General features: G+C 46.2%; 3 protein-coding genes across 3 annotated transcripts; 1 reads left to right on the top strand and 2 right to left on the bottom strand.

Moving 5' to 3' along the window:
* Nucleotides 1-2032: 2032 nt before the first annotated feature.
* Nucleotides 2033-2590, top strand: LOC137426180 (histone H4). Its single transcript, XM_068114870.2, has one exon. It carries the CDS (start codon nucleotides 2080-2082, stop codon nucleotides 2389-2391), a length of 312 nt encoding a protein of 103 aa, XP_067970971.1. The 5' UTR covers nucleotides 2033-2079; the 3' UTR covers nucleotides 2392-2590.
* Nucleotides 2591-2667: 77 nt separating this feature from the next.
* Nucleotides 2668-4073, bottom strand: LOC137426169 (histone H3). The gene has a single exon (XM_078776040.1). The coding sequence runs from the start codon at nucleotides 3475-3477 to the stop codon at nucleotides 3067-3069; it is 411 nt and encodes a 136-aa protein (XP_078632166.1). The 5' UTR covers nucleotides 3478-4073; the 3' UTR covers nucleotides 2668-3066.
* Nucleotides 4074-4151: 78 nt separating this feature from the next.
* Nucleotides 4152-5114, bottom strand: LOC137424871 (histone H2A-like). The gene has a single exon (XM_068112739.2). The coding sequence runs from the start codon at nucleotides 4601-4603 to the stop codon at nucleotides 4229-4231; it is 375 nt and encodes a 124-aa protein (XP_067968840.1). The 5' UTR covers nucleotides 4604-5114; the 3' UTR covers nucleotides 4152-4228.
* Nucleotides 5115-15771: the final 10657 nt, after the last annotated feature.

Raw genomic sequence — 15771 nt, 5'->3', positions numbered from 1 at the left:
AAAGGTGCAAAAACAGATCCCAGCAACTACAGACCAATCAGCCTTCTCCCAATTATCAGCAAAGTCATGGAATCCATCATTGCTTCAGATATGAAATCTTTCCTCTTCTCCAATGGCTTGATCTCTGATCATCAATTTGGTTTCAGACCTGGTCACTCTACTCTGGACATGCTGCTTCTGCTTTCTCAACAATGGATGGAGGTCCTCAATGCCAAACAGGAAATTAGAGCTGTCTCCCTTGACATATCACGTGCCTTCGATACGGTCTGGCACTCTGCTCTGCTCACCGAACTCTCCTCTTTTGGTATCCATTGAAATCTCCACGCATGGCTGGCGGACTTCCTCTCTCGTCGTAGTCAACGCGTGGCCCTGAATGGGTTTCTCTCATCTCCTCTTCCTGTTCAGGCTGGAGTTCCCCAAGGCAGTGTTCTGGGCCCTGTGCTTTTTCTGGTCTTCATCACTGATCTCTCTGACTCTCTTGAAAATCCTCTCTATCTCTTTGCTGATGACTCTACTCTCTGATGCTCCACTCTTCATCCCTCAGATCGGCAGTCTGCAGCCTCCTCACTCTCTACAGACCTGGACAAAATCACAGACTGGGCAAACAAGTGGAACATGTCTTTCAATCCTGACAAATCTCACACTCTTACGATGTCTCTCCGAAAAGACCGACTGGACAACCCTCCCATCCACTTTCTGAATAATCCTCTCCAAGAAGTTCTGTCACTCAAGCTTTTGGGTCTCACTATCTGCCAGGATCTTTCCTGGGAAAACCACATTTCAAATCTGGCCTCCAAAGCCAGTCGCCGACTGGGCATCCTCCGTCGTGCGAAGTCCTTCCTTGGCACACCTGAGCTCCTCACCACATACAAGGCTTTCATTCGCAGCTCAATGGAATACTGCTCTCCCCTCTGGGCTGGTGCTCCTGCCTCACACCTAGCTCGTCTTCACGCTGTTGAAACCAAAGCGTTCAGAATCATTGGAATCTCCCGTGATGAAGCTAACTCCAAGGGTCTCTCACTCACTCACCGCAGGCAGGTTGGTGGTCTTTCCATCTTCTACCGACTCCTCTCTGGCCTTGCCCCCCCCCCCCCCCAGCTCTCTCTGGGCTCTGTCCCGCAAATATTCCTACAGGTCGCACAAGATCTGCCTGCAACCCTCTTATGGTTAAACTGCCAAAATCAAGACTCTCTGCTCACCTTCACTCCTTCATTCCTCTTTTCTCCCGCCTCTGGAACAAACTCCCTCACTCTCTTCAATCCCACTCCACCATCTCTTATTTTCCCCCATCCAAAACCTTGATCTTTTCTTCCCCCGCTAATTTCACCCCAATCCACTTTTTTGAAATACCAACTTCTGTCCTGGAAGTCCTTGGTGTCCTTGTGTTTTATACTTCTCCCAACCCCCTTCCCACGCCTCCTCCCCCCAAGCCCTCTCCCTCCCATACATCTCCCTGCTCTCAAATGTTGTGTTTGTGTGCTTCCCCTTCTCTCCCCATCTTGTCTTCTGCTCCCTCTTTTTATATATTTTGTTTGTCTGTTTGATTTGTTTGTGAAGCAAATGTTCGCTCTTTCACGAGCCTCGATTCAGTATAAAAAAATTAAAAAAAAATAAAAAATCCTTCAATTACTTGAGACCTTTGAAGCGTATTTATAACTTCGGGGTCGTTTGCGTTTGTTGTTTATTTTTACAAAGTTCTGCAGTTGTGTTCAGAATGAAATCGCCGGAAATTATTGCCGAAGTTAAACCTCATTTGACAAGATTCTGTGTTTCTTTGAGCGAAAGCGAAGGGACCGCAAGAGCGAGTGCACATTGTCAAAACGAAAGGACGGCGTGCGCATGCGCAGCAAGAGAGGTGAAAAGGCAAAGGGCACACACGCGGACGTGGTAGAAATCAATTAAGCACCCTTTGTCCGAGAGAAAATTATGAAGTGTATGAGGCAAAGTGCAAAGGTCAAAGAACAAATCATAACATCGAGCTCTCCACCAATATAAAGCCTCAGCCCAACCATCATCCACACAGCCACGCGAATAATCGTGGTTTTGCTAATTTGGTTTTAGTAAGCAATCTGTGTGATCATGTCTGGACGTGGTAAAGGTGGAAAAGGTCTCGGTAAAGGAGGTGCGAAGCGTCATCGCAAGGTGCTGCGTGATAACATCCAGGGAATCACAAAGCCTGCTATTCGTCGCCTTGCTCGTCGTGGTGGGGTAAAGCGCATCTCGGGTCTCATCTACGAGGAAACCCGTGGAGTTCTCAAGGTGTTCCTGGAAAATGTGATCCGCGATGCTGTTACCTACACGGAGCACGCCAAGCGCAAGACCGTCACTGCCATGGATGTGGTGTACGCTTTGAAGCGCCAGGGCCGTACACTCTACGGTTTCGGTGGTTAAACATTTTGGTGGTGGAGTTCAACAACAACAACAAAACGGCTCTTTTCAGAGCCACCATCTCGTTCAGGAAGGAGCTTCAGGGGACTTGAACTTTGTATCATGTATTCTGTGGCACCAGCAATGCAATGGAGACAGCTCCGTTTATTACTTTGATTTTCACGAGGTGAATCGGTCAGATATTTGAAGTCTTTTTTTAGAAGCTTAACGTTGTGTCGATAACCGAGGGGCAGGTTATGTGTAATAGATGTTAATTTTCATCAATGTCCTCGACCATCCACAATTAGACATTACTTGAGCTGTACTTTGATATGAACTCCCATCCCCACTAGCCCCTCGCATGTAACATTGCAAATGAACTCGAAAAACGATCACTTGTCAGCCATGTGGTTTCATTGAACGATCCTGAACCCTTTTGCCCTGAGACACAGGCAGAAGACACCATATTGTTTCATCACGGATCCTTCCCGGGGTGTTCATTAAAAGTAAGGCAAAAGTGCTTCACAAAACGGATTTCCATTCGACAGATATACTGTGTGTACACATTGTACACAAAACCAGTGATACATTCAGTTATGGGAAATGTCGATTACACTTTCAAGAAAGGTGTTGTGGCTCTGAAAAGAGCCGTTGGGTGTTGTGGTGCGAAAGGTGTGCACAAGACCTTGGACGAGCGGGTTAAGCTCGCTCCCCGCGGATACGTCGTGCCAGCTGGATGTCCTTGGGCATGATGGTGACACGTTTGGCGTGAATCGCGCACAAATTAGTGTCCTCAAACAGCCCAACGAGGTAGGCCTCGCTCGCCTCCTGCAGCGCCATCACTGCGGAGCTCTGGAATCGCAAATCGGTCTTGAAATCCTGTGCGATTTCACGGACGAGGCGCTGAAACGGCAGCTTGCGAATGAGCAGCTCCGTGGACTTTTGGTAGCGTCGGATCTCGCGCAGCGCCACAGTTCCTGGACGGTAACGATGCGGCTTTTTCACGCCACCGGTGGCTGGAGCACTTTTCCGTGCCGCCTTAGTCGCCAACTGCTTTCGGGGAGCTTTTCCACCTGTCGATTTACGGGCGGTTTGCTTCGTTCGAGCCATCGTCACCGGCAAAGATCAACACAAAACAAAACACCAGCGAACTGCGAATGCGAATGAAACAAGATGAGAAATGCGCGGCCAGATTTTGTTTTTGCACCGCGCGACGCTTCCGCCGTTCGCTATTGGCTGGCACATTTTGCACGTTTGTTATTGGCTCAAACACTCTCCCATTCGCTGCAGAATTAAGCCCCATCTTAAGCTCTTTCCATTGGTCGAAACTTCACCCTTCCCTCTCCATTGGCTGAAATCCGAGCCCGATGTGATCCGCTCTGCGAGGGAAAGCTCCGTCCGCCCTCCTTTGCTCGTTTTTCCCATCAACATCTATCCTGAGCTCGTTTGGGCCTGTTCAACATTTCTTTGAACATGAAGAAGCAAAAGGCATATCCATGCCGAATAATTGCGAGTGTTTGTCTTGTAATATTATAAAGTTCACAATTCTACTCACCATTCGATTTCAAAATTTGGTAGTTTGTCGAGGTGCCGTCACCGGTACCAAAGTTTTATATTCAGGAACTGGTCTTTGTAAACAATGCATTTTTGTGATGTTACACGATCTTTACGGTGTTTGTAAAAATGTTTTGATTTTTGAGTTTAATAAAAAATGAACTTGTAAAAAAATACACAGCGAAGTTTTGTGTAAAACACGGATCGTGTATCGCTGATGCTGCTTTCGAAAAGGTTTGAGTGGCTCTGAAAAGAGCCGTTGTGGGAGAGCTGAAGAACTCTTGGGCCTTGTGTGAGGCGAAGCCGTTTACTTTCCTTTGCTTTTCTTGGGGAGCAGCACGGCCTGGATGTTCGGCAGTACACCACCTTGCGCGATCGTCACCCCGCCCAGCAGTTTGTTCAGCTCCTCATCGTTGCGGATGGCGAGCTGCAAATGACGCGGGATGATGCGCGATTTCTTGTTATCTCGTGCAGCGTTCCCGGCGAGCTCCAGGATCTCTGCAGACAAGTACTCGAGCACAGCCGCCAGATAGACGGGAGCGCCGGCACCGACGCGCTTGGCGTAGTTGCCTTTGCGAAGATGTCTGTGGACACGACCCACGGGAAACTGTAGTCCAGCACGGGAAGAACGAGTCTTTGCCTTAGCACGAGCCTTTCCACCGCCTTTACCACGTCCCGACATGATTTGTGGAGAAGAACCGATATCTCACTAACCCGAACGTGACTGAAGTTTGAAAGTCATGGTGCGAATTGAGTTGTTTTAAGGGTGAAGTCGGATCAGGAATCATACACGCCCATCTTTTATCCATCCAATGGCTGAACATCAGGTTGTGTACTCCGCCTCCAAACTCTCTGTGATCCACATATTTGCATACGATACCCTTTATGAGAGCGAATCCTTTGAACTTTGAACTTTGACACCATTTAAAAGACAGAAATGTTTCCCAGTTTTGTTTTTGAGTACCTTTAGCCTTTCGTCGTCAAGTTGCACACGCAAAGCAAAACAACGAGGTTGAGCTTTATTATCGACAAACAAGTTATTTAAATTTAATGTTACATTTTTGAATTTTATCGGAAGGCAAGTTTGCCGTTTTACCCGATACTGGCTCTGAAGGGCGTCCCAATCGCACATACGGAGAGAGGAGTGAGAGTAATTTTACTCTGTATGCCTGGCAATCAAACAAAAGTGAAAATCATTCCAGCTATTAAACCTACTGTTTCAAACATACGTTTTTCACCAGATTTGTTTTTATTTCGTGCGGAGCGCTTCGAGGTACCTCCAAAAATGTGAATACAAGGTGAGTAGACCCCGCACCTAAGTAGTCGCTAAAGAGAACTGTCCGATTGTTCACAAATTTCAACACGGCACAACAGCAGCAACCACAATGAGTACCTTCAAATGGTGTTCGATAAAAGTGAAAATCCAGCAGGAAATCAGCGAAATGTGCCGACTCGATCGAGCAAAATGTCAGAATTTCACTTGCAAAGCTGCAGTTCAACATGACAGAGTTGCAAACACAATGTATGAATCGACGTTTTTTACAAGTATACATTTTTAGGTATAAGTAAATAACTTAAAAAGTGATCGTTTTGGTGGTGTTTTGCGGTCTTGGAGCGATAAACAGCATGCCTAATAAATTTGATGCAATGTAATCTAACGTGAAATAAAAACCAAAGGGAAATATAAATGGGCACTAATAAATGTTAAGGGTTGTGTAATAATTGTGGGTTTTAAAAGAAGATTGTGGTGGAGTTAAGCAAGGTGGAAGTTTAGTCTTGGCGCGCGATTCAAAGTAGCTTTTGGCGCGATATGCTAATGAGCCAGCGCACGTGTTGCACATCGCACACCACGGAGCCCGTACGCAGTGCACAATTACCCCAAGGTAATGGGGAGAAAAAGGGGTAAACCTCCCTAACCCTCACCAACGCATTCCAGCACAATCAACCAACGACACAAAGGGATGGGACTACTCTGGTCTTATACTATTAATATAACTAACGACGTGACCTGTATGTTGGTTTAAATTGCCTTCGGAATCGGTTCCTCGAACCCCAACATAATACACATATTGTAATAATATTGCAAACACATGAATTATAGAATTTTAACAGTTCGATGTAAAAGTGATGGCGTGGAGGAAGGAGCGGACGTGGTAGAAATCAACGTCGGCGCTCGGAAAACTATGGAGGTGTTCCTCGCATCCGTTTGTATTTCTCACATCACTTTGAGCTCTGTTATTCACATGAACGATAACTCCTTGCATATTGCGCACGGCGAGAAACACATTTTGTTTCTCTACATATTTCACCATTAGTGTAGCAGCATAGCAAACCTGTTGTGCATTTTGTGATACAAGCACCAAATTTGGCACAAATGTACATTAATATGTTGCGAACATTTTCAGATATTGGGCCACTTGAAATTCCGTAATTTTTTTTTTCAAATTTTTTCAAATTTCGTAATTTCAAATTTTTCGGGTGACACCGTCACAATTTCGGTCTTCGAGGCCGGCCGATATAGTGGGGCGGCTTAGCCCAAATATTCAAAAGAATTGTGCATTTTGTGATACAAGCACCAAATTTGGCACAAATGTACATTAATATGTTGCGAACATTGTGTGGTCAGCTATGAAGACGAGAGTCTGAATTACATGTATGCAAAAGACCTTGTGAACCAGTGAAGCAAATACACGGGTAAGCATGAATTAAATCTAGGGCATGATATAATTTCCATGATGTTTACCTCTACACTCAATAGTGGAAGGAGGTAATGTTTTGATCCCAGCTTGTCTGTATGTCTGTTTGTCTGTTAGTCCACAAAATTCCAGACAAAGCTTGTAGTAGTGGTAGTTGTAGTGGTAGTGGTGATAACAGAAATTGTTATATAGAACTGAACTTATATTATTATTATATGCAGAAAATAACTTCATTTCTATATGCCCTGCAGTGGACAGGTTAATTGGTTTATGCACTGAAGGGGTCACCCTGGTGTGCACTACTGTGTTCTGCCTCACTGAGTTGTTCAGGTATGATGTACTCAGCACAAGCTTCCGGTCGGCCCGGAGGTGGGGGTGCGGGGCCTGTCACGGAACGTCAAAACAAACGGCCTGCCGGGGCCGCCCAAAAGTCGGGCGTGAGGGGCGCGTCCACTAATGGAACGCCTCTCGCTTCCCAGATCGAGGGCCACGTGGTCAGGAGAACCTCGTCCCTTCCGGTCACACTTTGCCTATCAGCCGGCCTCGAAGACCGAAATTGTGACGGTGTCACCCGAAAAATTTGAAATTACGAAATTTGAAAAAATTTGAAAAAAAAAATTACGGAATTTCAAGTGGCCCAATATCTGAAAATGTTCCCAACATATTAATGTACATTTGTGCCAAATTTGGTGCTTGTTTCACAAAATGCACAATTCTTTTGAATATTTGGGCTAAGCCGCCCCACTACATATTCACACGGGCCGACATTGCAGAGGGAAGAGCTGCTTTGGCAGAACATTACTTACTCGGACACGTTCTCGGGCTTCGCCCAAGGTGCTTCTTCACTCAGGCTCTGTTTTTCACGAGTAAAATCTCTACTTGGAAATGACCTCAACGTTAAAAAGTTAATGGTGAACTGTGCATCTGTCTGCAGCTGCATTTGAAAATCAGGCAAGAAAAGAAGAAAAACACGGCTTTTCCGAGACTCGTGTCGAAGTCAATTTACCATGAAACAGCTTGAGTGTGAAAATACTTGTTTACTATCAGGTACTTACTAATAAGGTTAATAATAAGCAATGCTCACAATGTTTTTTATCCAAATTTTAAACGTCACAATCGTCGAGCTTGCATCCTGTGATGTGTCGTTTGCATCCAGATCTTGTCAACAAAACTGTTGCAATATCTCTGCAAGTGAACTGCTTAAATTAATCGCCTGCTGTTCAAAGTAGGGCAAGTTTGTAGACAGAATCGAGGCTCGTGAAAGAGCTAACATTTATTTCACATACAAATCAAACAGACAAACAAAATATATATTGAAAGTTTAAAGGTGTTGCACGCGTTTAAATAAACCTATGTGATGATGATGGAAAGGTTGAGTTTCTCACTGGGCCGACGTCACGAATATTCATTGTGTTTGAACGTAAACAGGTTAAACCAAATGTTACGGATTCGTCACTTCCGTTGTGGTGGTTTGCATCCACTGTAAATATTTCTGATTCCAGGTACTATTATTGTTTTCAAAAGGTTTATTGTCCATGAACTGTTTTCAAAAGGTAAAAAAGTTAATCTTAAAAGAAACAGGAAACCAGATCGGGAACCGGATGATGAAGAGGAAGAAGCGAACGGAAGAGGGCAGAGCATGTGGAGTCGGACAAGAAGCATAGCTGCTTCTTGGTCTGGAGCGAACGCTGGCGAGCAAGAGTCACGAGTGAACTTTCGGGTTTCCGGGAAAGGGATTCCTGCGACAGAGTTGTCATCGCTGTGACCGATCAACCTGCGTGTCAGGTTTTTGGCGGTGGATTCCGAGGAGAATTATCGCCAGGCCGTTACGTCTCAAGAGCGGGTCGTCGGCCATTTTGATTCCTGCAGGACTTGTGCTTCGCTCGCGGTTTCGTCTCTTTTCGACCATTTTCACCGCATTCAGACGTCGATCTGGGGCGTGTGTGTGACGTGGCTTTTTGAAGGTTACTTCGTCCATACCCGAGGGTGTGATCTCTCAGTCGCCTGTAGGGCGCCTTTGGATTTCCCAGTCACCTTGAGGGCACCCTTGCGCAGCTTTGGCAGCAGGACTGTAACTGCCAACCCAACGGGATTCTGGTCTCGATTGGACATCGTTCTGGCGATCGCTGGAGCGAATCAACTTCGTCTTCAAGCCGAGAATAAGAGACATTGGGGAATGTTCTTGTTTCACTCACTTGGAGCACAGTGAGTTATATATTACAAAACTGATGGTAGCATCATAGGACATATTGATTGTACTTTTGAATACTATTGTTGTTGTACTGTTATTCTTGTATGATCTTAATACAATATTTGTTTGTGAGTAACAATTGGTGTGGCTTCTCCATTGATCTTTGACACACAGAATAACACATTTTTCTGCCGTGACTCCTCTCGGGGCTCGGAGGTACACCGTGACCAGGGGGTCGGGGAGGAGCACGTAACACAAAACATAAACAAATGACATTTGCCAGAGACAACATTCGAGGGTTGAACGTGGTTAAGTTCATTTGGCGGACAAAACGAGTTTTACTTTTCTTTAAATCCAAACTGGCATCAAAATATCCGACAATTACACACAAGGAAATTAGACGCAGGAGGAAGCCATTCGGTCAATGATGCCTGTGAGACATCAACAATTTACATCAAAGTTAAAATGGACAGAAATGTTTCCCAGTTTTCTTTCCAGTTTCCCAGTTTTCTTCCCAGTTTCCCAGTAACAAAACGGCTCTTTTCAGAGCCGCCAACTCGTTCATGAAAGAGCTTCAGGCGACTTGAACTTTGTATCATGTATTCTGTGGCACCAGAAATGCAATAAAGACAGCTCTGTTTATTACTTTGATTTTCACGAGGTGAATCGGTCAGATATTGAAGTCGAAAAGATTATTAGAGGCTTAAAAGCCAAAGATCCCGAGCACTTTGTTGCAGTGATGTATCGTGTAATTAGAGGCCACACTCTGAACTGAAAGTTGTTTCCGGAGAACAGTTACATGGCTATGCGAAAGAGCTGTTTCGGTCGAAGAGTAACTGAGAAATGGAATAAATAGATTTTCTGAGTTCGTGGAAACTGCCCCCATCAGTTCAGATATACTAGAATATAAGACCTGTCTCTTCGCTGACGGCAATACCAATCTCTGCTGTCATGGCTAATCTATGGGGGGGGGGGGGGGGGAGGATTCCTGGGAGATTCTGCTCTCCGTGCTCCGTGTTGGCATTTGCAGTTTTGACACGCACGTCCATGTACCCATAAAAAAAAACTTTTTTTTTTTGGAACACAAACTCACAGGAGATACGCGAATCCACCGTAGTTGGGTTTATTGAAATCTGTTAATCCGTTCTCAAGTTAAACTTGACAAACAGACAGACACGCCTCCTTTTATAATATCGATAGGAGCAGGTTGGACAAACGTTGGTCCTCATCAAATTTGATCCTGACTACGCAACAAACATACCCACCTCACAATAAATTATGTTCCAAGTCGTTATGACAAATACCAAACCGATCCATGGAATAATAGGAAGTTTTAAAAGGTGTTACGTGCTCCTCCCCGACCCCCTGGTCACAGTGTACTTCCAAGCCCTGAGAGGAGTCACGGCAGAAAGATGTGTTATTCTGTGTCAAAGATCAACGGAGAAGCCACCCCAATTGTTACTCACAAACAAATATTGTATTAAGATCACACAAGAATAACAGTACAACAACAATAGTATTCATAAGTACAATCAATATGTCTTATGATGGTACAATCAGTTCTGTAATATACAACTCACTGTGCTCCAAGTGAGTGAAACAAGAACATTCCCCAATGTCTCTTATTCCCGGCTTCAAGACGAAGTTGATTCGCTCCAGCGATCGCCAGAACGATGTCCAATCGAGACCAGAATCCCGTGCGGATGGCAAGTACCGTCACACCGCCGAAGCTGTACAAAGGCGCCCTCAAGACTACTGGGAAACCCAAAGGTGCCCTACAGGCAACTCAGAGATCACACCCTCGGGTATGGACGAAGTAACCTTCAAAAATCCACGTCACACACACGCCGCAGATCGACGTCTGAATGCGGTGAAAATGGTCGAAAAGAGACGAAACCGCGAGCGAAGCACAAGTCATGTGCGAGTCAAAATGGCCGACGACCCGCTCTTGAGACGTAACGGCCCGGCGATAATTCTCCTCGGAATCCACCGCCAAAAACCTGACACGCAAGTTGGTCGGTCACAGCGATGACAACTCTGTCACAGGGACCCCTTTCCCGGGAACCCGAAAGTTCGCCAGTGACTCTTGCTCGCCAACGTTCGCTTCAGAACCCGGAGCAACTCGGCTTTCTTGACCGACCCATTCGCTCCGCCAATTTTGTCTTTTCTTCCTCTTTGTTGTCCGGTTCCCGATCCGGTTTCCTGTTTCTTTTAACATTAACTTTTTTACCTTTTGAAAACAGTTCATGAACAATAAACCTTTTGAACACAATAATAGTACATTGAATCAGAAATATTTACAGTGGATGCAAACCACCACAACGGAAGTGACGAATCCGTAACACTTCCCCCCCTCAAGAAAGAAAGTTTGAACATAGTGAAAACTTTCTTTGTCGGCAAAACTCTCCCAACAAACAAAAGTAAAACTCACACCCAAATCATCAATTCCCATGAGCAACGATAATCAATATTTCCCAAAAAGAAAGCAACAAAACTTCAAACAACCGACAGAGATTTCCAAAGGTAGTTCACTCTGGACAAAGCATCAGCAACGGCATTGTCCCTGCCCTTTACATGCTCAATTTCCAAGTTGAACTCCTGCAAAACCAAACTCCATCTCATCAACCTCTGATTTTTATTTTTCATTTTTTTTGAATGAAGGTTAAGGGGTTGTGATCAAAAATCCAAAGTCAAGCAAATCTACAGCACTTTTTTAGGGAGGCCGAGCTGAGAGCCAGGTTTCATGGTGGTTGGGTGGGGAGGCCTGGAAGTATTCACTACATGGACGCCTTTAGGAACGTGGAGTTCACAGTTAATCTGTGTAGGAATCTTAGCTCGGCTGCTCCGCAGCATTCAGTGTTTCAAACTCTTCCTAACTTTCATAATAATCACGGTTGGAGCGCTTGTCGCTGTAGTCACGTGAATAGTGGTCTACTTCTCGGCCACTACCCTGATAATCATCCCTTCAGGAGCTGCCGTAACTCTGGGAGCCTCCATAGTAATCTCGACTGCGGCCAGCACCAAAACTACTACTTCCACCCCGGGAGCCATAGCCACCCCTGAAACTACCGCCACGTTTTCCCTCCTCTGTAGCCCCCTCGACGCCCATGGCCTGCCTTCTCTACTATTAAGGTCCGACCATCCAAATCCTTGCCATTCAAATCCATTTCTGCATCGTTGGCATCCTTTGTGTTTTCAAACGTGACAAAGCCAAACCCTCTTGACTTTTGCGTCTCCCTGTCTTTTATCAGCCGCACTTCCAAGAGTGGTCCATATTGGCCGAAGACAGAGTCCAGAACAACTTCCCTTGTTTTGAAGTTCAGTCCACCTACAAAGAGCTTGCCAACAATGCCTCCATCCATGACTTGTGTGTGCTGACACTTAGTTTTTGGGTACTTGACAAGACGTGCCTGTGCAAAGCGTGACGTCAGTACCTTCCTCTTCTCTTCAGATCGCTTCCTACCCAGAGCACGAGTCGCGGTACAGGATGGAAAGATACCCGGAATCTCCTGCTCTAACTGTACAGTGTTATTTTCCATACAAGGTGTTACGGGGTCCCCCCCTTACCTCTGGTCTCGGTGGACCTCCCAACCCTGAGAGGGTCCCCGGCAGAAAGATGTGTTATCCTTGGTTGAAATCCAGCAAATATTGAAACCCTCAATGGAACCAGCAAATGAAACAGTCATATCAATAATGCAAACACACCAGGTTATAAACAAACAATAAAATATATTTTAAATCACATACAAAGAGCCACACAACAATGGGGCAATCACCCCTACTTTCAAATCTTACGATGATATCCTTGTCAAGCCCCTTAACCCCACACTCACGGCACCTCCCCCAATGTCTCTGCACCCCTCTAAGGTGAAGTCCCAATGTCTCTGTGCGCTCCCGCAATCGGGGAGTCAAGGCCCGATGGTCAGTGGAGGCGTAGGCGAGCGAGACGACCCCGAGGTCACGTGCTCAGCACCCAGCAACGAGCGGTGGAAAGGAACCTCACAAAGACGCGCTCCGACGTACACGTTGCGGTTCAATCCGCGAGCCTCCGTATAATTCTTATGTGCGCCTTTCTGGCACAGCCGTCCCCGGCAAACCACCGGGGAATAATGCCCAGCCGACACGACAAAAACCTGTTCCCTACAGGTTGCTCGCGTGGCGAAGATGGCGGATGGCTTTCACTCCAACCTGGGCTTTGAGGCCCAGATCCTCCAGAACCTCATTGAGAATACCCGACGACACAGGCTCCATGCACTCCGGCGATATTTCTTATCGCCCGAACTTCCCTTCAAGGACGCAAAGTTCACTCGCACTGTACGTCGAACGCTCGGGCCGGAGCTTCAACAACAACGTCTGTTTCACGATCTCCTCGCCTCTCTCTTCTCCTTTGCTCCACCTCTTCCGGTCACGATCCGGATTTCCGGCCACATTTTACCAGGAGCGCTTTTAAATCTTTTAACTATAATAACCCTTTCCCTTCAACCCCAATCACCAGAATACTTAGAATCAACAACAATAATCATAACAACAACCCTTCGGGCCGAATCCGTAACACTTCCTCCCCTCAAGAAAGAAAGTTTGAACACAGCGAAAACTTTCTTTGCATGCCCTCTTTAAACAAGCCAAAGTAAATTCACAACCCAAATCAGCAATCCCCGTGGGCAACAATATTCAACCTTCCCCAAAAATAAAGCACCAAAATTTTACACCACCCCCAGAGCTTTCCAAAGTTAATTCCCTCTGGACCAAGCGTCAACAACGACATTGTCCCTGCCCCTCTGATTTTTACTTCTAGTTTCTCTTGAATGAAGGTTAAGGGGTTGTGATCAAAAACCCAAAGGCCAGCAAATCTATAGCACTTTCCCCGGGAGGCCGAGCTGAAAGCCAGGTTCCATGGTGGTTTGGTGGTGGGGCCTGGAAGTATTCACGACATGGACGCCTTTAGGAACATGGAGTTCACTGTTAGTCCGGGGAGGAAAGTTCATTACATGGACGCCTTTAGGAACGTGGAGTTCACGGTTAGTCCGTGCAGGGAAGTTCACGACCTGGACGCCTTTAGGAACGTGGCGTTCACGGTTAGTCCATGTAGGAATTTTGGCTCGGCGGCTCCGCAGCATTCAGTGCTTCAACTTTTCCGGACTCCTAATAATTACGGTGGGACCACTGGTCACAGTAGTCACCTGACTGGCGGTCTCCTTCTCGGCCACTGCTCTGATAATCCTTCCTTTGGGAGCGGTCATAACTCTGGAAGCCTCCATAATAATATCGCTTGCGTCCACCACCACTACTACTCCGTGGTCTTCCTCTGTAGCCCCCTCGACCCCTAGGAAATGCCTTCCCTGCTGTGATGGTCCGACCCTCCAACTCCTTGCTATTCAGATCCTTTTCTGCCTCTCTGGCATCCTTTGAGTTTTCAAACGTGACAAAGCCAAACCCTCTTGACTTTCGTGTCTCTCTGTCTTTTATCAGCAGCACTTCCAAAAGCGGTCCATAGTTGCTGAAGGCAGACTCCAAAACACCTTCCTTTGTTTTGAAGTTCAGTCCACCTACAAATAACTTGCTAAACTTGTCGCCATCCCTACCTGGTGTGGTGTTATTTTCCCTACTGGGCTTTTTAACAACCATCGGGTCACCATAAACTTGACCACCGGCCAAATCATTCCCAATAACAAAAGATATTCCCTCTACAGGAAGCGTGGCTTGTAAACCGACGGTGACCGGTCCTGACACCAAATCGAACTCCAAATGGATGACATGCAGTGGAACACGAACACAGCCACCAATCCCCTGTAAACGAACACTATCCCCAGTTGCCATATTCTCTGACAATGACAAATGCCCTCAAGCATCAAAGATTGATGTGCCCCTGTTTCCCTCAAAACCCTAACAGGTCTTTGGTTAGTCAAGTTTCCATCCAGTGACACAAACCCCTCTAAAATAAAAGGTTTGTAACCCTCTTGAACAAGGTCATTCTGTGATGCCGTAACTTTGGCATGGGAACCTTCACAAGGAAGGCACTGTCCTCCAAGGACGATTTCTCGCATTTGCCAATGCATTCGGAGTTGTACTAGTCTGACTCCGCTCCTGATTTTTCCTTTTCAGGGCATAACATTGGGACATCAAGTGTCCAGGTTTCTTGCAAAAAGCGCAAGTAGGCCCGAAGGAAAAACTCGTGGTCTGCCTCGAGCCCCCCAGAAGATAAGTCTGTCTTGGAACTGTAGTCTTCTGATCCCTAACAGTCGCGGTATCAGATTTGTCCTCAGTCATCTCTAGGCCGGCCCCATGAATATCGTTCTCCGCACCGGATGTACCATAACTCCCCTGGCGAACTCTAGGCGGGAAGTTAGGTGTGTGGAACCCCATCCTGTATGTCAAGGCATAGTCATCTGCTACGGTTGCTGCCTCATACAACTCTGGTACCTTCTTTTCCTCCAGATGTACTTTAATGTCCTCGTGGACACACTGTTTGAATTCCTCCACCAAGATCAATTGTCGCAATAGCTCGAAGTCTTTCCCAATCCCCTTCGAATCACACCACCGATCAAACATGGTTTCCCTCATTCTTGCAAACTCCACATGGGTCTCACTCTCCCTCTTCCTGGCATTCCGAATTTTTTGCTGGTAAGCTTCAGGGGCCAAATCATTTGCTTTGAGAATGGCTTTCTTCACTTCCTCATAATCTGTACATTTGTCAATCGGTAAAGCCGAAAATATATCTTGCGCTTTACCCACCAGAACACTTTGCACTAACATAGTCCAGGACCCCACAGGCCATTTTAGCATTTGAGCCACTTTCTCAAAATGTAAAAAAAACTTGACTCCCTCCTTTTCATTGAAGGGTGGAACCAGCCTAACATGCCTCCCAACATCCCAGGTGTTCTGACCAGTTGTCGAACCACCCGGCATGGATACGACTTCTCCCCGTTTTCCCATTAATTCCAGCTCCTTGAGTTTAACTTCTTT

The sequence above is a fragment of the Myxine glutinosa genome, chromosome 4, assembly GCF_964187855.1.
Source record: "Myxine glutinosa chromosome 4, kmMyxGlut1.1, whole genome shotgun sequence".
NCBI classification, from domain to species: Eukaryota; Metazoa; Chordata; class Myxini; order Myxiniformes; family Myxinidae; genus Myxine; species Myxine glutinosa.
The sequence above is the reverse complement of the archived record's forward strand: the minus strand, read 5'-3'. Positions and strand labels throughout refer to the sequence as shown.

Excerpts from the sequence above, each read along its gene's own strand:
- LOC137426169 (XM_078776040.1), bottom strand. The coding sequence starts at position 3,477 with ATGGCTCGAACGAAGCAAACCGCCCGTAAATCGACAGGTGGAAAAGCT.
- LOC137426180 (XM_068114870.2), top strand. The coding sequence starts at position 2,080 with ATGTCTGGACGTGGTAAAGGTGGAAAAGGTCTCGGTAAAGGAGGTGCG.
- LOC137424871 (XM_068112739.2), bottom strand. The coding sequence starts at position 4,603 with ATGTCGGGACGTGGTAAAGGCGGTGGAAAGGCTCGTGCTAAGGCAAAG.